This window comes from Leptidea sinapis, chromosome 13, assembly GCF_905404315.1.
Source record: "Leptidea sinapis chromosome 13, ilLepSina1.1, whole genome shotgun sequence".
In the NCBI taxonomy this organism is placed as follows: Eukaryota; Metazoa; Arthropoda; class Insecta; order Lepidoptera; family Pieridae; genus Leptidea; species Leptidea sinapis.
In genome coordinates, this window is record NC_066277.1 from 7,492,676 (window position 1) to 7,510,176 (window position 17,501).

General features: G+C 35.3%; 1 protein-coding gene across 1 annotated transcript; it reads right to left on the reverse strand.

Annotated features, from left to right (window-relative positions):
* Nucleotides 1-2,972: 2,972 nt before the first annotated feature.
* Nucleotides 2,973-13,227, reverse strand: LOC126967487 (uncharacterized). The gene is made up of 6 exons (XM_050811975.1): nt 13,155-13,227; nt 12,094-12,187; nt 10,818-10,943; nt 8,094-8,188; nt 4,020-4,127; nt 2,973-3,114 (listed from the first exon to the last, which is right to left on the reverse strand). The coding sequence occupies exons 1-6, from the start codon at nt 13,178-13,180 to the stop codon at nt 2,973-2,975; spliced, it is 591 nt and encodes a 196-aa protein (XP_050667932.1). The 5' UTR covers nt 13,181-13,227.
* Nucleotides 13,228-17,501: the final 4,274 nt, after the last annotated feature.

The window sequence follows — 17,501 nt, forward strand, 5'->3', positions numbered from 1 at the left end:
TAGACGTTCACGAACAATCTGTTTATTTTTATGTCAATAAAATATTTTTGACTTTGACTTTGACTTAGTACTTTGAATATTAAGCTACTAGCTAATGGTCACGTAGCATCGGGCAGTCTGTGACCCTATCTTAAATGACGATGTGGACATATCAGTCTACTTGTTGAAGGATCCTCATCTGCGAAAAAAATACATAAAATATTTTCTTCGATCAAAGCATTCACAAAATCGTTTGCGGGACGCCTAATAGGTAGAGCCCGCAAGCAATTTACTTGGTTGCAAATATTTGTCGGGCAGTCTTTGCATTGGTAACGATATTTTGATTGAGCCGCACTCTACTGCACTTTATCCCTACAATATGATGGAATTTTTTTGTTTTGTGAATAGAACGAACGCGACTCAAATCTTTGTAGCACTTGACAACGTGGTAGCTTTGAATAATTACTTTGCATTTTTACTTATAATTTAATTCTGTTATGTGAGAATTCTGTACTTATCCATTCATAGAGTTTCATATTTTTGCTTCTTATCTTTGACAGTCTTAGTTTAGTGCTTAGTGATCCTGTCCTAGGGTACTAGGTTCAAATCCCCGTATGTAAACTGAATATTAATACTTGTGTCCGAGTCTGGGTTATGATATATGTTTAAATTTAATTTGTACCAAAATTTATGGACGATGCAAAACTCGAACTGGCGCCTCTCGGGTTCCGTTCGAGCGCTCTTACCAATTGAGCCAACCATCCGCGTGACGCATCGACCTTATATGGTTTGTCTTGTTCAACTCGCAGATTGTGGGTTGACCACCTTCAGGATCTACTATAAAGTTAATCATTTTTTTACGTTTTCACAACTGTCACAGTCTATCTAGACGTATTAATGATCTAATGGCAATTATTAATTCTTATTTCATTATTATTAGCCCTTGTGAGCGTGTATGTTACTAACCTACTGTTCTCCCTCAGTGCGTATACAATTTTTGTCAACGGGGATGATTTTTTTTATTTTTATTTATTTATGAAAATAAGGGACGAGACGAGCAGGACGTTCTGCTGATAGTAATTGATGCTCTACCCATTACAATGCAGTGCCGCTCAGGATTCTTGAAAAACCCCAAAAACTCTGAGCGGCACTACAACTGCGCTAGTCACCTTGAGACATAAAATGTCTCATTGTCTCATTTGCCCAGTAAGTTCACTAGCTACGGCCTTTCAGACCGAAACACATTAATGCTTACACACTACTGCTTCACGGCAGAAATAGGCACCGTTGTGGTACCCATAATCTAGCCGGCATTCTGTGCAAAGGAGCCTCCCAAAAAAAGTTCGTATATGTCCTCTTTTAAATAAAGAAGGGGTTCAAGCACCGGTGGAGGTTCAAGGGGCGGAGCCTAACCTAGTAACATATAAAAAAAATATGAATGGAAAAAACAAAGCCATGACTTTATTCGACACAAATATAAGCGCTTATTAAAGATAGATTTAACAGTATTTTTTACTATTATTTTTTAGGTTGCTGCTGTGTGTGTTATTAATAAGAATTTATAGTTTAACATTATATCGTAGAGATATTATGGTTCTTACCATTGACCATAATGTACTCCACAAAGTAAATGTTGTAAATTTCTCTGACAGTTCTTTATAAAAAACAAGAAAAACATTTTCAGTAAATGAATCATTTTTCTGTTTTTCTCTAGAAGACATAAATTGACTGTATCGCTTCTCGTATTGAATTGTCTGGATTTTACTGGTAGTAGTTCATTAGTACTCGTAATAGTAAGCTCGTAAGTTCTAACCTAGTAACATATTAAATATTTTAAGAATAGAAAAACTAATGTCATGTATATAAAAATATACTGATATCATAAATTCTAAAAAACTTATAAATAATTATGAGACTATATTTGGCACAAATTACATATAAACCACGGACGAGTAAAAAAAGGACTCCGCGCCGTGATATTAGCAAGTGAAGCACCGTTATGCTAGTGTGTGTGCGTGCGGTTACGGGGGATACTAGTAACACAATTTTGTCTCCCTTAAATAATCATAAATGGCTTCAAATAGTGTCGTTTTTACACTTAGTCACAACGCACGACGGCATATTTAAAATAACTTATTGAGACGCAACAATGACGTTCTATACATAAATGTCATTGAGACGCAAACTGATCTGTCACAGATGATGACAATTCTCATATTGGCCGCCTATCGGCCTGTAGTAGTGTAAGTGTGTGCGTAGGGCTATGTATTTACACGTTAATCGGCTTGTTTTGGTTGCTACACTGTTATGTAAGGTGACACGGAGTCCTTATTTTCTTACTAGTCCGTGATATAGACATGCAGTTTGTAGGCTACCAGAAAATTAAGTGAGGTACGCGCATGCGCACATTTGCAATCTCACCCGGAGAGAATCGGGTACTCAAAGAGGATGTTAATACGTACGATATAAATCTTACGTAGTAAGAAGAGGTGAGACTGCCTAAGTAAAAATTAAAATTTAATTTAGTATGAAACGTGCAGGGATATGACATAAGTTTGAAATAGTAGTAATAACAGTATGGCGATAAGCGACGAAGTATAATCCAGCTAAGTTTGAAAGGGAACAGTTGCTTAAAAATTTGTGGACTTAAGCTATCTCCGTTTTTTACAAGATTACAGTCATTATCTGTCAATCTATCAATGACTGCTCGTTTCATATAATCGAGTGAATCGCTTTTTACTTCGAGAGTTTGTTCGCTAGGCTGCGGATACTTTAGTGCGACTAAAAGCGAACTTTTCATCCCGAGGGAAAAAAATATATTTATATGTGTGCAAGTATAAAGTATAGTGTGTTGAGCTAGTCACAGCCTGAGGAAAAGATTTGAATGCGATTAAATCTCAAGAGAACAAAATAAAATATCTTAATTATAGTATGATTTTTATCCATTTTAAGTATTGGTCAATTTTGGTTTTAGATTTTAAGAACAATATTTATTAGTCTTCAAACACCACGGAAATAAAGTCTAGTGGACTAGTCGGGCACATGTCTGTCAAATAATCACATTTGTTCTCGAGTCCCCAGTATTCAGCTTCATAGTAGCAATCTTCAATATCTTCTTGGAGCGACGCAGATGGCCTGCAAAATTTAGTACAGAAATAAATATACCTTTGTCATTTTTAAGGAAAATTCTGATAATAATTTAAGGGTCAGTGGGAGGCTCCTTTAGATAGGATGCCGGCTAGATTATGGGTACCACAACGGCGCCTATTTCTGCCGTGAAGCAGTAATATGTAAGCATTACTGTGTTTCGGTCTGAAGGGCACCGTAGCTAGTGAACTACTGGGCAAATGAGACTAAACATCTTATGTCTCAAGGTGACGAGCACAATTGTAGTGCAGCTCAGAAGTTTTGGGTTTTTCAAGAATCCTGAGCGGCACTGCATTCTAATGGGCAGGGCGTATCAATTAACATCAGCTGAACGTCCTGCTCGTCTCGTCCCTTATTATCATAAAAAAAAGGATGCATGACCGAAGAATTCAAGTGTTGGTAGACCCCCACAAGATAGACGTTGGATGAGGGTGGCGCAGGACCGATCTTCGTGGGGGTCTTTGCGGGAGGCCTTGGTCCAGCAGTGGGCGTCTTCCGGCTGATATGATGATGATGATGCCTGAAGAGTGACCAGCGGAAAGTTTGTCATTCGTCAGAGTAACTTATTAATCAGTGCATATGAAGGGTAAGTAGACCAATAAAGGTTACTACTACCTTTTTATATAAACTTAAATCCATATTACGTTAGTGATCGCGGAACGAAACTGTTAAAGCAGTATTTTGGATATTGCTCTCAATATAATATTTGATATTGCAATGGCACTGAGCCAGGTGGATGACAAAGAAATATCATCTTAAGTAAATTCCATCCAAGGCCTGTTAACTCTTTCTCCATCAAACTTCATACATAACACACGATCTACACACTTTAGAAGTTTCATCATGTATTAGCTATTTATATCAACAGAAAGAATCTTGATAAAGTAACTTACGTGAGGGCTAGGTGAAGTAAATCGCCTAAGACGCCGTTATGCAAGAAATGCGATGTGGCATTCTCGCAAATGGCTCTGAGCAAGCAAGGACGTCCCGCATGCCCGTATCTACAAGCAAAAACAGTCGTTATCTCCTCTGAAAACTCATTTTTAAAGGCTAATATCGTGTGTGTTCGCACGCAATGCATAGGGATAGCACAGTACGCGGGGGAACGTATGTTGCGTGGAATTAAATGGCTTTGGCATGGAAATAGCGAACTTGCTACTGGACAATACGGTTGGATTTTGTGAGAATGGATTATGGTTTAATTGTATGATGGAGGAGGTTACATAGTTGATTTAGAAACCCGCAAAGCTGGCAACGCATTAGCCTCATGGTACATTATGCGCATTCGAGGTTCATAGTACAGTTTTAATCAGGTGCCTTATCTTTTTATGGAAAACTAGCGAGGCTTCATTATGTCTGCTGTATTATTCATTTTCAAACGACCTGTGGCCTTATGAATATCAAATCTGTTGGAAACGTGATGCCGGCAGAAGAACATTGAAATCCTATCTGAGATGTGACATTATTCACAAGAGTAATTACCTAAATTTGCTTCAATTAAGCATTTTGTTTTAGCTGCACTGGTTTTTTAAAAACAAAATCTTATGAACGATGCGGGCAAACAAACTTTAGGAAGAGCACTCGCACGGAACGCGAGAGGTCGTGGCTTCGAGTCCCGCATCGTTCATAAAATTTTGTTTTCAAATTTTATTTGTGTATTAATCCTAGAAGTGAGAGTTATCACTTTAAAAACATAACAAAATGGTTTTTTAAGTGGAAACTTCTTCATTTCGGGGGTATTAAATGGGACTGAATTGTCATTCTTAACGATTTATCTCTTATTCTTAAAGTCGGCTTTACTGAATAAAACAGCAAAAGAGTATGCTACAGTACATATACCTACATATGCACACAATAAATATTTGATTTTTGGTTGTACTTTTATTTATTAATTATTAAATATTTGTTTTTATATAAGTAACTAGCTGACCCGACAGACGCTGTTCTGACAATAGAAAAAAAATTGATGTACGTTTCGGGAATAATCTAGTCTAAGGCCATCAGAAATGAATGATTTTATATTAAGTAGTATAAATTGATAAGGATTTATATAATATTTGTGTAAATAGGTTTTACATAACCGCCTTTTAATTGCCTTAGGACTTTTCTGTAGACCTGTATATAATAGAAAATTTAGCATAATTAAAACACAATTTGAAAACATTGACACGAGTTCAAAGTCACGACTAAATTAAAAATGTCCTCTATGTTATACTGTACTGGACCAGCCTATTTACATTCTACATATTATATTGTAATTGAAATGATCTGTAAATCTTGATATAAAAGAGTGGCAATGAGTTTCTTGCTACTTCTTCTCAATGGCTCAACCCTTTACGAAGTAGTGGTAGATTCAATAAGAAAAATTTTTTTTTTGACATTCATAAGTGTCATCTTCGTGACCTACTTGAATAAACTGATTTTGATTTGATTTGATTTTATTTTATTTAATTTATCTGCATTTACACTTAACAATGAATAGTTATACTTGGAGTAAGTAGAGTTTATAATAATAATATATTTATTTGCAAAAAATATAGTATACAATGGTGTTAAAAAATTATAATAATGGGCTTATATCATTTGCTAGCATGAAAATATTTAACTTAATATTATCAATATCAGAATTTCATATCCATGAAATCCTTAACACTATAAAAATTATAAGCATTTAGCCAACTATCTCGGACTAGTAAAAAGATAAGGACTTATCACGTGTCACCTTACATAACAGTGTAGCACCAAAACAAGCCGATTTACGTGTAAATATATACCCCCACGCACACACTTACACTACTACAGACCGATAGGCGGCCATTATGAGAATTGTTATCGTCAGTTCTGATCAGTTTGCGTTAATAAAATATTTTAAAAATGCCGTCGTGCGTTGTGATATCGTGTAAAACCGATACTATATAAGTATTTGTGGCCATTTATGAATATTTAAGGGAGAAAAAATTGCGTAACTAGTATCCCCCGTAACCGCAACACACTAGCATAACGGTGCTTCATTTGCTAATATCACGGCATGGAGTCCTTCTTTTTTTACTCGTCCGTGCCAACTATATAGGTATATTAATCTAGAATTTAAATTTTTATTGCTACTCCGTAACTTATTATAATCACGAACACAATGACATACAAAACTTTTATTATATTTAGTAATTCTGGGAACATGTAGAACGAGTCTTTCTGGATGGTGGTTATTCTGAGAGTAAAGGAATAATCTTAAACCTGGAATATAGTAATTATTCTTGTATAATGATACAATTGGTGAAATTGGACCTAAACGACATTTTGTAGCACGACTATTAACCTTTATGTAATTGCAGATCACATTATTATTCAATTTGCACTAAAATCGAAATCTATATTTATAAAAGACAATGTATGTTTGTTTGTTCCCTAATAACTTCTAAACTATTCGACCAATCTCAATGTAATCTTTTGTAATATATTCGTTGAAGCTCAAGGAAGGTTTACATATATAGTTTGTCATGTCACGATCCCACCCACGCACTCATCCACGCATTTACCATATCTCTCGAACCGTTTATTGACAGAACAACGTCTGTCGGGTCAGCTAGTATTATAAACATGTAAAAATTTACCTGAATTATTTTAGGATAGCATATTCAATTTCAAAAGTAGATCCGATCAAACATACGTAACAAGTTAAGAGTCTGTAATTTAAAGACGGCACAGATAAATGTTATCACAAATCGTATCTAATGCTATCAAGCATCCTTGTCGCAACTGGAAAATCGTTCGAACAAACAGAAATGTAATTGCAAACGTTTAATACATTTGGCTTGTTCATTGGGTCGTGTTTGGAATCGCTTACTTGGTGTGTTATGAAGCTTTATTAGCTCTTATTGCCTTCTGAAATGACGCTAGACATGAGCCTTGTTATTGTGGAATTAGTTACGATCGTAATTAAAGGCCTTTCCAATACACAACTGATCTTCGGTGTACGCGAATAACATCGCAAATGACTCAATTAATGATTTATTCTTCGTGAATTCATATTCAAATATTTTAATTCATAATAGGATATTATGAAATCACTTTTGTTAACGACCGAAACTACCACTCATTCTAAAATCAGCTTGTAGTTCAGACCTGAGAAAAACGGTGGCAAGAAATTCAGCCGGCTTCGATTCAGAGGTTCTCAATTCGTCGGCATTTTTTTTTATGTTTATAACCTCTAAACTTTCGACTGGGTGAACCGATTTTGATAACTTTGAAAGCTGGTGGTTCCCGTGTAGTCCCATTGTAATTTGGTCCAGATCTGACAATGGCATCCATGAGAAAACCATAAAAGTCTTAAATTTGCTATACATACGTATAGCAAAGTGGATTATAAATTTACGATTAACTCAATATCGCGCAAACCGATTTCGATGATTCTTTTTTTATTGGTAAGGATATATTGCAAAGATAGTTTGGTGTCGTTTGGTTAGCTTCTGATTACAGAATTAATGATTGAATTGTTAGTTAGTGTACTTTAAATTCACTAAAAATCATAAAATAAATAAAAAATACAAAAAAATAACCGACTTCTACACTATTCCAAAGCAATAGATATAATATGCTCCAAAAAGTATTAAAATAATTGCGTATTTTTATACAATCTAATTAATTAATCTAATTCTAGTTACGATTATTGTAACTTTTGGAGTCGGTGTCATCCAAGATAGGCTTGTAACTAAATACATAGTTATAGGCGAGAGGCGAGAGCGGGTCGCAGTGGAAGGACACCGATTCCAAAAATAACAATAATCGTAACTAGAATTAGATTAATTAATTAGATTGTATAAAAATACTCATTTATTTTATTACTGTTTAGAGCAACGTGGGGTGCGGTGATCACTTCCCATCAGATGCCCAGGTGATCTCTTCTATAAAACAAAATTATTAATATTAGACATGTGCTAAGAGTTATTGTAAATTCTAAAGTTACTTACTTTTCTAACATAGATTCTATTATTGTATAGAAATGTCTCCTTGTTAAGATATTTTTCGTTTCGATAGCGCTACGCCGCCTCCGTGCACTTGATGTCTGTGAAAGTATATCGAAATAAAATCACTTGTGCGAACAAATTTTAACAAGTTTTATTTAATATATTAAACATTCAAATGTGATAAAGTTAAATTATCATATTTGAATGTTTCTGTACTGAGATAAGATTTACTTTTTAAGTCGCAGATAATAATAAAATAATATACCGTGACTATATAGTTATATTATAGTTGTTGAGAAAGTATTGATAATATTGGTCACTATAATATCAACATTATGAAAATATAAATGACTATTTACTTTAAAATTAATAACATTAACGTGCAGTATTCACGTGCACGACGAATGGACCAGCCATCACCTCCCTCGACCATATTTCTGTGAATGGAACGACGAGTCCCACGACGCGGCATTTATTTACAATTTGTGAAGCCCTTACTTTACTCTTCTATGATTTCAATTATTTTTGAAAAACTTCGACACAAACTTACTTGTGTGTATATGTGTAACCTTGTATAGATTGTGTTTTTAATTGAATAGCAATAAATTTCTTGCCACTTCTTCTTAACAAGTCTCAATTTTTCTTCTACTTAATAAGCCCCCGGATCATACCTTGCCGGGTTCGTACCAATTTGTTTTGATGTCTTTTCTAATATACTAGAAAATACTACCGCTTCTGAAACAAATAGCGCTCTGAGAGAGAAGAAGCGGCGCAAGAAACTCTCCCAGTATTCTTTTTATTCGAATACATATTTACGTCAGCAACTCTCTTATCTCCGCTGGTGTTACAAGAGAGAGAGAGTGCCGCAGTAATCAAATGCCATCAGATGTCTTGTATGTATGCTCGTTTGTGCTTCTGTTTAAAAAATAGTAATTTCTGATGTGATAGTTTTTTTTTTGTATGGAAAAGGAGGACAAACGAGCGTACTCGTCACCTGGTGTTAAGTGATCACCGCCGCCCACATTCTCTTGCAACACCAGAGGAATCAAAGGAGCGTTACCGGCCTTTAGGGAAGGTGTACGCGTTTTTTTGAAGATATCCATGTCGTATCGTCCCGGAAACACCGCACAAGGGAGTTTATTCCACAGCTGTGTAGTAAGTGTAAGAAAGCTACTTGAAAACCGCACTGTGGAGGACCGCCACACATCCAGATGGTGGGGATGATATCCTAACTTGTGGCGTATCGTGGGAAGGTGGAATTCACCGGCAGGAATCAGGTAACTCAGCTATTCGGAACACTCCCCATGATAAATGCGGTAGAGGACACAAAATGAAGCGATGTCTCTACGCATCGCCAAGAGATCCAGCCGTTCACAGAGCACTGGGTCCCCGATAATTGGAGCTGCTCGGCGTTGCACGCGGTCAAATGGATCGAGCTGAAACTCGGGTGCGCCAGACCAGAGATGACAGCAATACTCTATGTGTGGCCGGACCTGCGCTTTATACAACGCTAGAATGTGGGCCGGCTTGTAGTATAATTGCCGTGCTCAATTTATGACGCCCAGTTTTTTCGAAGCCAAGTTGGCTTTGCTTTCCAGATGACCGTGGAATTGGCAATCGCTCGAGATATCGAGACCCAGGATTCCGATACTAGGCGAGGCTGAAAGGGAAGTGTTGTCGAAGGGCGGTGATACGACAAATGGGGTTTTTTTTAGTGGTAAACGCGCAAACTTGAGTCTTCGGGGGGTTAAATTGCAAAAGGTGTAATTTAGCCCATTCCGCAACTTTCTCAAGGGAGGACTCGATAGAAGACACAAGTTTCTCCCGGCACTGGTCAACGATTTCCCGAGAGAGACCTGCATGGCCCGTGTATAAGGCATCACCAGTGCTGTCGTCTGCATAGCAATGTATGTTGCAGCCTGCAGGTGCCCGACATATCGTTGATATGCAAAAGAAACAGAGTGGGAGATAGCACATAGCCTTGGGGCACTCCAGCGTTCACGGGCTTGGGATTAGTGGATAGTGTTGGTAAATACCAACATCGACAGTAGTAGTAGCAGTAGAAGTTTGTGCGTCCACAGCCTTAGTTGATAGCACTTTGTAGGCAGTCTCGTAATAAACGTTAAATATACATCACATGTCTTATTTCATCTCATAGGAAGTATAGTAAGAGTAAGAGAGTATCCAGTTTGTAGAGGTTGCTACGAGAAGAAGAGGCCAATGGAGAAGGCAGTCAGTCTATCTTTGGATTTACAAGGTTTTTTTGAAGTGAAATTTTTTTTAGTGGCGTTGAGCACATTTCTTGGGATGTATATAAGATGTTAAACTCGCATCAGGGCACGTGGTGTGATCGAAAAATCGTAAGACAGTCATTGAAATTATGGATGAAAGTTGATTTTTCTGAGAGATAAACTTTTTAGTGTAAAATAATTGTAATAGTTCTGAAGTGTAAAGTTTTTTATGTAACACAAATTGTTACTTTTGCGTACGATAGCGCAATAAATGAATATTGTATTTAATTACATATAAATGCTAGTATTTTTACATTGATAAATAAAGCAAGCGTGCGAATTTGTTCCCTAACCATTACAAAATATTCAAAAATGCACAGCGTTAATGTTCAAGTTTTCACTTCTGCCGGCATTTCCGGAGTGCAACCCATTATTTTTATATCTCTGGGAGAAAAGCGTATATTGTATTGTAAATGCAAATATTTTCAAGACTCACTTCAATATCTCCTAAAAGTGGTTCAAAATATGTAGCATTGGCGACGTTATAATAACTAGCTTCGAAGAACCAAGCAACACTCACTGCTGTCTCCGGATGAAGAGGGACTGCTACCGTTACAAATACCTGAAAAATATATTTTTAACATTAATTCGATTTTTGAGTCTTGAGTTTGAGAAGGCAAATTAATGATATGAATATATTGCGAACCTAATTGTGCTATTATGTCACACGCGATTGCGGTCAGATTTTGGGTTCAGACTAGAATCATAAGTAGCACATCATATATGTAGCCAAACGAAATCGGTAAAAAGAAAAAGTTATAAATCCTTACTAATATTATAAAGAGGTTGTTCGATCAATGAGCAAATGACGGTAGTGGATAGAAGTGACCGCTATATTTTCTAACTACCCTCATCTTGTCCAAGTAACAGCTGTCAACGCTCGTTCTATATTGCATCACACATAACGGCTTTGATTCATACAATCTCCATTTTACGTCCGTAATGAATTTTCTACTGAGCTACGAGTGCCGCGGTTCGAGCTGGAAGTTAAAGTGCTAGATCGGAGATAGGAAGAAGCGAGGAAATTTAAGCTTAATGGTCACTATTTTAAATTTGCAAAACACATTGAGGTAGGGCTCAAGGCGGTCTCATATTAAATCCTCAATTAAATAAGATAAGTAAAGTACACTTATGTAATCTATTTTTTATCGAATTATAGTTGTTTTATACAACAGAGGTAAAGTTTGTGAGTTTGTGAGGTTTTAGGGGGTAATATCTGGATCTAATGAATTAATTCGTAAAATTCTGTTACCAATAGAAAGCCGCATTATTTGTGAGTGTCATTGACTACATAATATCCACAAAATGAATCGATTATTTCATGGTAGTCGGATTTGCAAGGTAAGTTTGAGAAAAAAGCGTGTGTGCTTTCGACCACACGACTGAAGTAAAATGAAATAATAATTTAGAAAATTGTTCAATAACGAAATTAAATTACAATATATTCAAGAAATTACCATTCGCGTAACGCTAGAGTTTGTTCGTCATGTGCTTTCAAAGAAGTTTCTTTAAAAAGAGTCGACCAAAAACTTTTCTTACAATAACTGCCGTACTTAGAATTATATGATAGTTTTGTTTATATGCATGTGGCAACCTTGGAACAAAAACTAATAAGCTAGACTGGTAAATGCGGACGAAGTCGCGAGTTTCAGTTACTCAGCAATATACACAGTTGAATCTCGTATAAAGATACGAAAATCGACAAAACTTACACCCCATTGTGAACTCGGTGTAAATAAAAGATATCTCCTTTGTCTACTTTGTTCATCTCCATTCCCTTCAATCGTCCAGTGAAGCGCTGACAATCTGAAAGGTGTAAACAAAAATATTAATAAAAAGGTATGTTATCATCCAGCTGAGTTTAAGTTATTCAATTCGCGTTCTTAGCTTGATATGGGGCACTTGTGTTCCTTACAGAAGGGGTCAAGTTTTAGTTTGCTTAGCTTATAGCATTCTCCGCATATCTTTGTTCTTGTAAACGACGTAATTAGTTTACTCAAACGAGGCACGAGGAATAACAAAAAAGTTGTCCCTAAAAATTCTGGTAATTCAGAACACTCACAGTCACAGTCAGGATTATCCTTTGCTTGAGATTTCAGATTCTTTAATTATTTATTCATATTCATATTATGTTATATTAGCTTTTATGTTTGCGCATAATTTACTTTTGTGTAAATTACATTCAGAGAAATGGTTCCTGATGAAGCGAAAGTTGTAACTAACAATCGAACTGAATAATCAAACTGATGATGATGACACAGAGATGAGCAAACTGGGTCAACCCAAGGAACAACCAAGTTATAATTGGTTACAAAATATTTTGCTCAAGAGACGAGAGACAAACCCTTCGAATTGAAAATAAAATGTGCTTAGTCAAATATGAATTCACTGAAATCAAAGTATCTTGAAAAGTTTCAACTACATGACCCAAATGGTTCCCTATTTACCTCTATCCCTAGCTAAAGTTCAACTTTTCAACAAATTTTCAGATAGATATATAATATCAAGCTTATCTCAGTATTTTGATCTCGTTCTGAAAAATATGTCATGTTGTTATGTGAGTATGTTCTATCCAGGAATCGTCTAGGTGTCTTTTCCAATACATTCATCCTAATTCACTGAGTAAATTGATCACCAAACTACCACTATCTTAACCCTAACGTTCCCTTTACCGCATTCACAACAGCAGTTATTCGAAAACTAGCTACCACAAATAAATTTTAAGTCTTGCTACAATGTACACTTTATACCTACATAATAATACTATACCCACACAAAAATATAATTGTCAAGCCACATAGCAACACAAATAGTGATAATTTTATTAAACGACTGCTTAACTCGGATTTGACAGAGTGTGTGTTTCTTTAAGGATATTAAATGTAAGGCGAGAAACTTGGAAACCTAAAACATCAGAGCAAGATAATCGTTCTCGCTAAGTTAGTATAGCCCATAGCACCTGACAATAAAGTAGGATTTCGTGTAGCTTTGAGAATGGGTTGTAGATCTAATATGAGCTTAGCGGGATCGGATGTAGATCATCCCGCATGTGAGCCAGATGTATTTATACAAGAAATTTGTATGGCCACTGTCCGCTACGCAAACTTGTGTGAAACGGTTTTGAAAATTGTAACTGCAAGCTTTATGATATTGTCAAACAGTTGAATGAAATAACTATTGTTAGAATTCCTTGCCTACAAATATTATATTATATGGTGGCAGGATGATCATGTTGCCGGGGACTCGGTCTCAGATTCTTAAGACTTATTGTGTGTATATATATGTATGGATATATACATATTTATTTATTTATAATCGCTTATAAAATGCTCACAGAATACCTTTATTTATTTATTTATGGTGTATGTGGATGATGCAGCTACTGTACTCAATAACTTTTGGATTAATTTACATTTCCTTTTTTTACTTACTCGTGTAAGATATTGACTATTTGGCGTTTGAGTGTGTCTGTTGCATCATTTTACATATTATATTGTAATTTGAAATGATTTGTAAATCGATGTACTTAAATGTAAATCTTGATATAAAAGAGTGACAATGAGTTTCTTGCTACTTCTTCTCATTAGCTCAACCCTTTACGAAGTAGCGGTAGATTCAATAAGAAAAATATTTTATTTTATTTTGACATTCATAAGTGTCATTTCCGTGACCTACGTGAATAAATGATTTTGATTTGATTTGATTTGATACACAGTACAGTAACAGGGAATATTGAAGATTCATATGAGGATCGAATTTATAGGCCTGAGACGAAGTTTAGGGCCTCTACCTTAGCCCTTGCCCCTTTGTGCTTTGTACTACGAATGCCTACAAGGATTGTCAAACGGATTATTAAAACGTTATATAAGCCATTTAAATAGATTAAGGCTGACACATAGATGCACATAATATTTTGTGAATTGTATTTAGCCAGTTTTTATAGTTAGCCCTCGAAAAATCAATACATTATTAATTATTACAAATGGATTATCAAAAAAATTAATGCTATTTTGAAATTGCTAATCTGTGATGTAGCTTTTCAACTTTTCTCATATTTGCGTGAAATAAATGATGAAGTTTCGGCCCGCGGAAGTATGTTTCTATTACTTACTGAAGCCATCGCATTACCAATTGTAAGTAACTTTAAGAATGCATAACGATTCGATTTTATTTGAGCGCGTTGCGTACAAATATAAAATATTTACTATAAAACTAAGATTTTAATTTTATTAATCGTTCATGGATGAAACCCGAACACTAACGCTAGTATTGATGGAATAACTATTAAATCGGTTAAAGCTATTAAGGGCCTATTACCGATTACCGAAAACCTTACTCGCTGCATAAACTATACTCTTTTAAACTTGCTAACGTGGCCCCGTGGCCCCATTCATAAAGCAGTTCTAAGATTTCAATTTTCCATTCCATTTCCCAAATTTCTTGTACAAAAAGCGATACGGCTTTCGTTGAAAGTTGACTTCCCTAGCCGCAGGTATAGATTTGGATACCTCAATGAAATAAAGTATTGATAAAAGCGAACTAACGCTTGGTATTTTTATTGATTTTATAAAAACTTTTAACACCGTCAGCTTTAAAATTGTAGTATCGAAACAAAAAGCTATTGGTGTAACTATATTTCGGTTAAATGTGTTAGAGCAATTAGAAATAATAAAACACAAAAATAACATGTTTACATTGTTGAATGAACAAACAAATTTAGTCCCATCACCTTTGTTACGTGTCTCTTCCGGGGGTAATACATCACAACAGCCGACCAATCACAGCGCGTCATTTCATGGGACGAGTGTATAAAAGAGCGGCTTCCGGCTCATTTGATTCAGTCTCGTGCCAGATTTTGGCGAGACAACACGTCCTGAGGATTCCTCGTGTAGAGGCGAAACAGGTCTCGAATTGTTTTAAAAACAAATATTGGGGGAATTAACACTAATTTTAAATCATTTGTGTAACTATATTTGCCTTTAAAATATTTCAATCCTATCTCTCAAAAAGATATCAGGTAAGATATTGGTCTAAAAGGTAACATCACTCTTTATGCTGACGACACAAGTTTGTTTTAGTCAGGTCGTTCCTAACCTTTCCTCCAACATAATACAACAAGAACAGGCTGATCTTATTTCTTTGAATACATACTTCTAAAACCGACTATATAATATTTGCGTCAAAAAACAAGAAGATAGGTCAATATAATAGGCTTACTGTTAATGGAAAACTCATTAATCGAGTTTACACAGAAAATATCTAGGACCAAATCTTGATCAGCAACTCACTTGGCAAATACACACAGAAAGTATCCATAATAAACTAATTCCGCTTACAGGTGGACTTCGTGCTATATCCCAATCCCTGCATAAGCGTTTACTTTAAATAATCTGTAACTCCACGGTCAAGCCTGACTTTGAATAAATAGTAGAAGTCTGCGCAACCACAGCAAATACTAATCTAAAGACCCTACATATAGCTCAAAACAAAATCAATAAAATTGTATTTCATTATGTCTTTTAACACTCTACTACAAATATTGAGACAGAAACTAAATTTATGTAATTTAATCTAATTTATGAATTCAACAATGCATCCTATTACAAAAAAAAAATGTAACTAAACACTTATGTACACAAATAGCATACACAAAAAAGATAAACAAAAACTTTTGACTCGTGAAGCAAGACATGATATTGGTCTAAGCACTCAGACAAGAACAAACTATGGGAGAAGAAATATTACGTTTGAGCGTTAATTGCGTAAAGATATAAAAGACGCCAAGTCGTTAAAAACTTTAACAAAATTGCTAAAAAGACACATATTATTGAAGGATTTTACGTAAACACATAAACTAAATGGAATAGTTTCAGTAAATATAATCAAATTATATGATAATATTATGTTAGTCCTTTAATAAGTAGGTACTTGTGATTACTTAGAGAGTAGATGTGCTTTTGTATTTATTTTTGTGTTCCATTATTAATTTTTGCAGCACATATATTTTTTTCTGTAACTAGAATAGTATTATCTCAGTAAGTGAAATTGTAATTAATTTTGAGATAAAAAAAGTTTCTGTAACCTGAAACTCGAATATGCAGTAATGTATTTTATTCTTACAATAATAGAAACAAGATTATATGTTACACATGAAATCTATATAAATACTATAAAGCTGAAGAATTTTGTGGTATGTTTGACATGCACATACCAGTAAGAATTGAATAATTATACTAGCGATCCGGCACAGTTTTGCACGGGTGTGTAATAACACTTACCATAGCGACGGTTACCATAGTAAAGGACGCTTAGCAAATGTGGCTTTGTTAGTCTGTTGAGGGTGAGTCGTTCGAGATGATGAATTAATTATTTGAATGATTTTGGTACAATCCATAAATGCTTATTCAGCGTAAGCATCACAAAATGTTTAATTAAGATAGATCTTTTTCATGATTTGCAAAAGCGACATCTCAAGTCAATTTCCTAATATGCAAATACTAGGGTTGAGCAGGTTCTCAACTATAAAGTAGATCCTGTAGATGAAGCCACAACCTGAGAGTTGAACAAACCAAACAAGATTTTATGACGATTCGTCACTCGAACGGTTCCCTTAGTTGGAAGATCAATCGCACGTAACGCGAGAGGTCGTGGGTTCGAGTCCCACATCGTTCATAATTTTTTTTTTTCAAATTTTATTTGTGTAAATAATATGAAAATATTATTGTATTAACGTTGAACTTTGATAAGTTTACAAATTTTCTATAAAGTTTCACTTAATAATTATTTATATTATAATGTTGTTTACCCAGCGCTGATGGTGAATACGTTGTGACGACGATGACAAAGGCTGTGCTGCATCTCACTGGCAAGGTGCTGCTGACTCCTCCCGCAATATTCAAGTCGTCGTGCGAGATCGACGATCGACGAGAGGTCGTGGATTGGAGTCCCGCATCGTTCATAAAATGTTTTTTTCAAATTTTATTTGTCGATAAATTTCAAGCCAATCCGGCATTCATTTTTAGAAATCTCTTGATGAGTCTGTAAGTCAGTTGCATTCTTATAGAAATTAAAACCAGATTTACGATGGCTATAAGACTATCTATTATATAGGTGCGTTTCC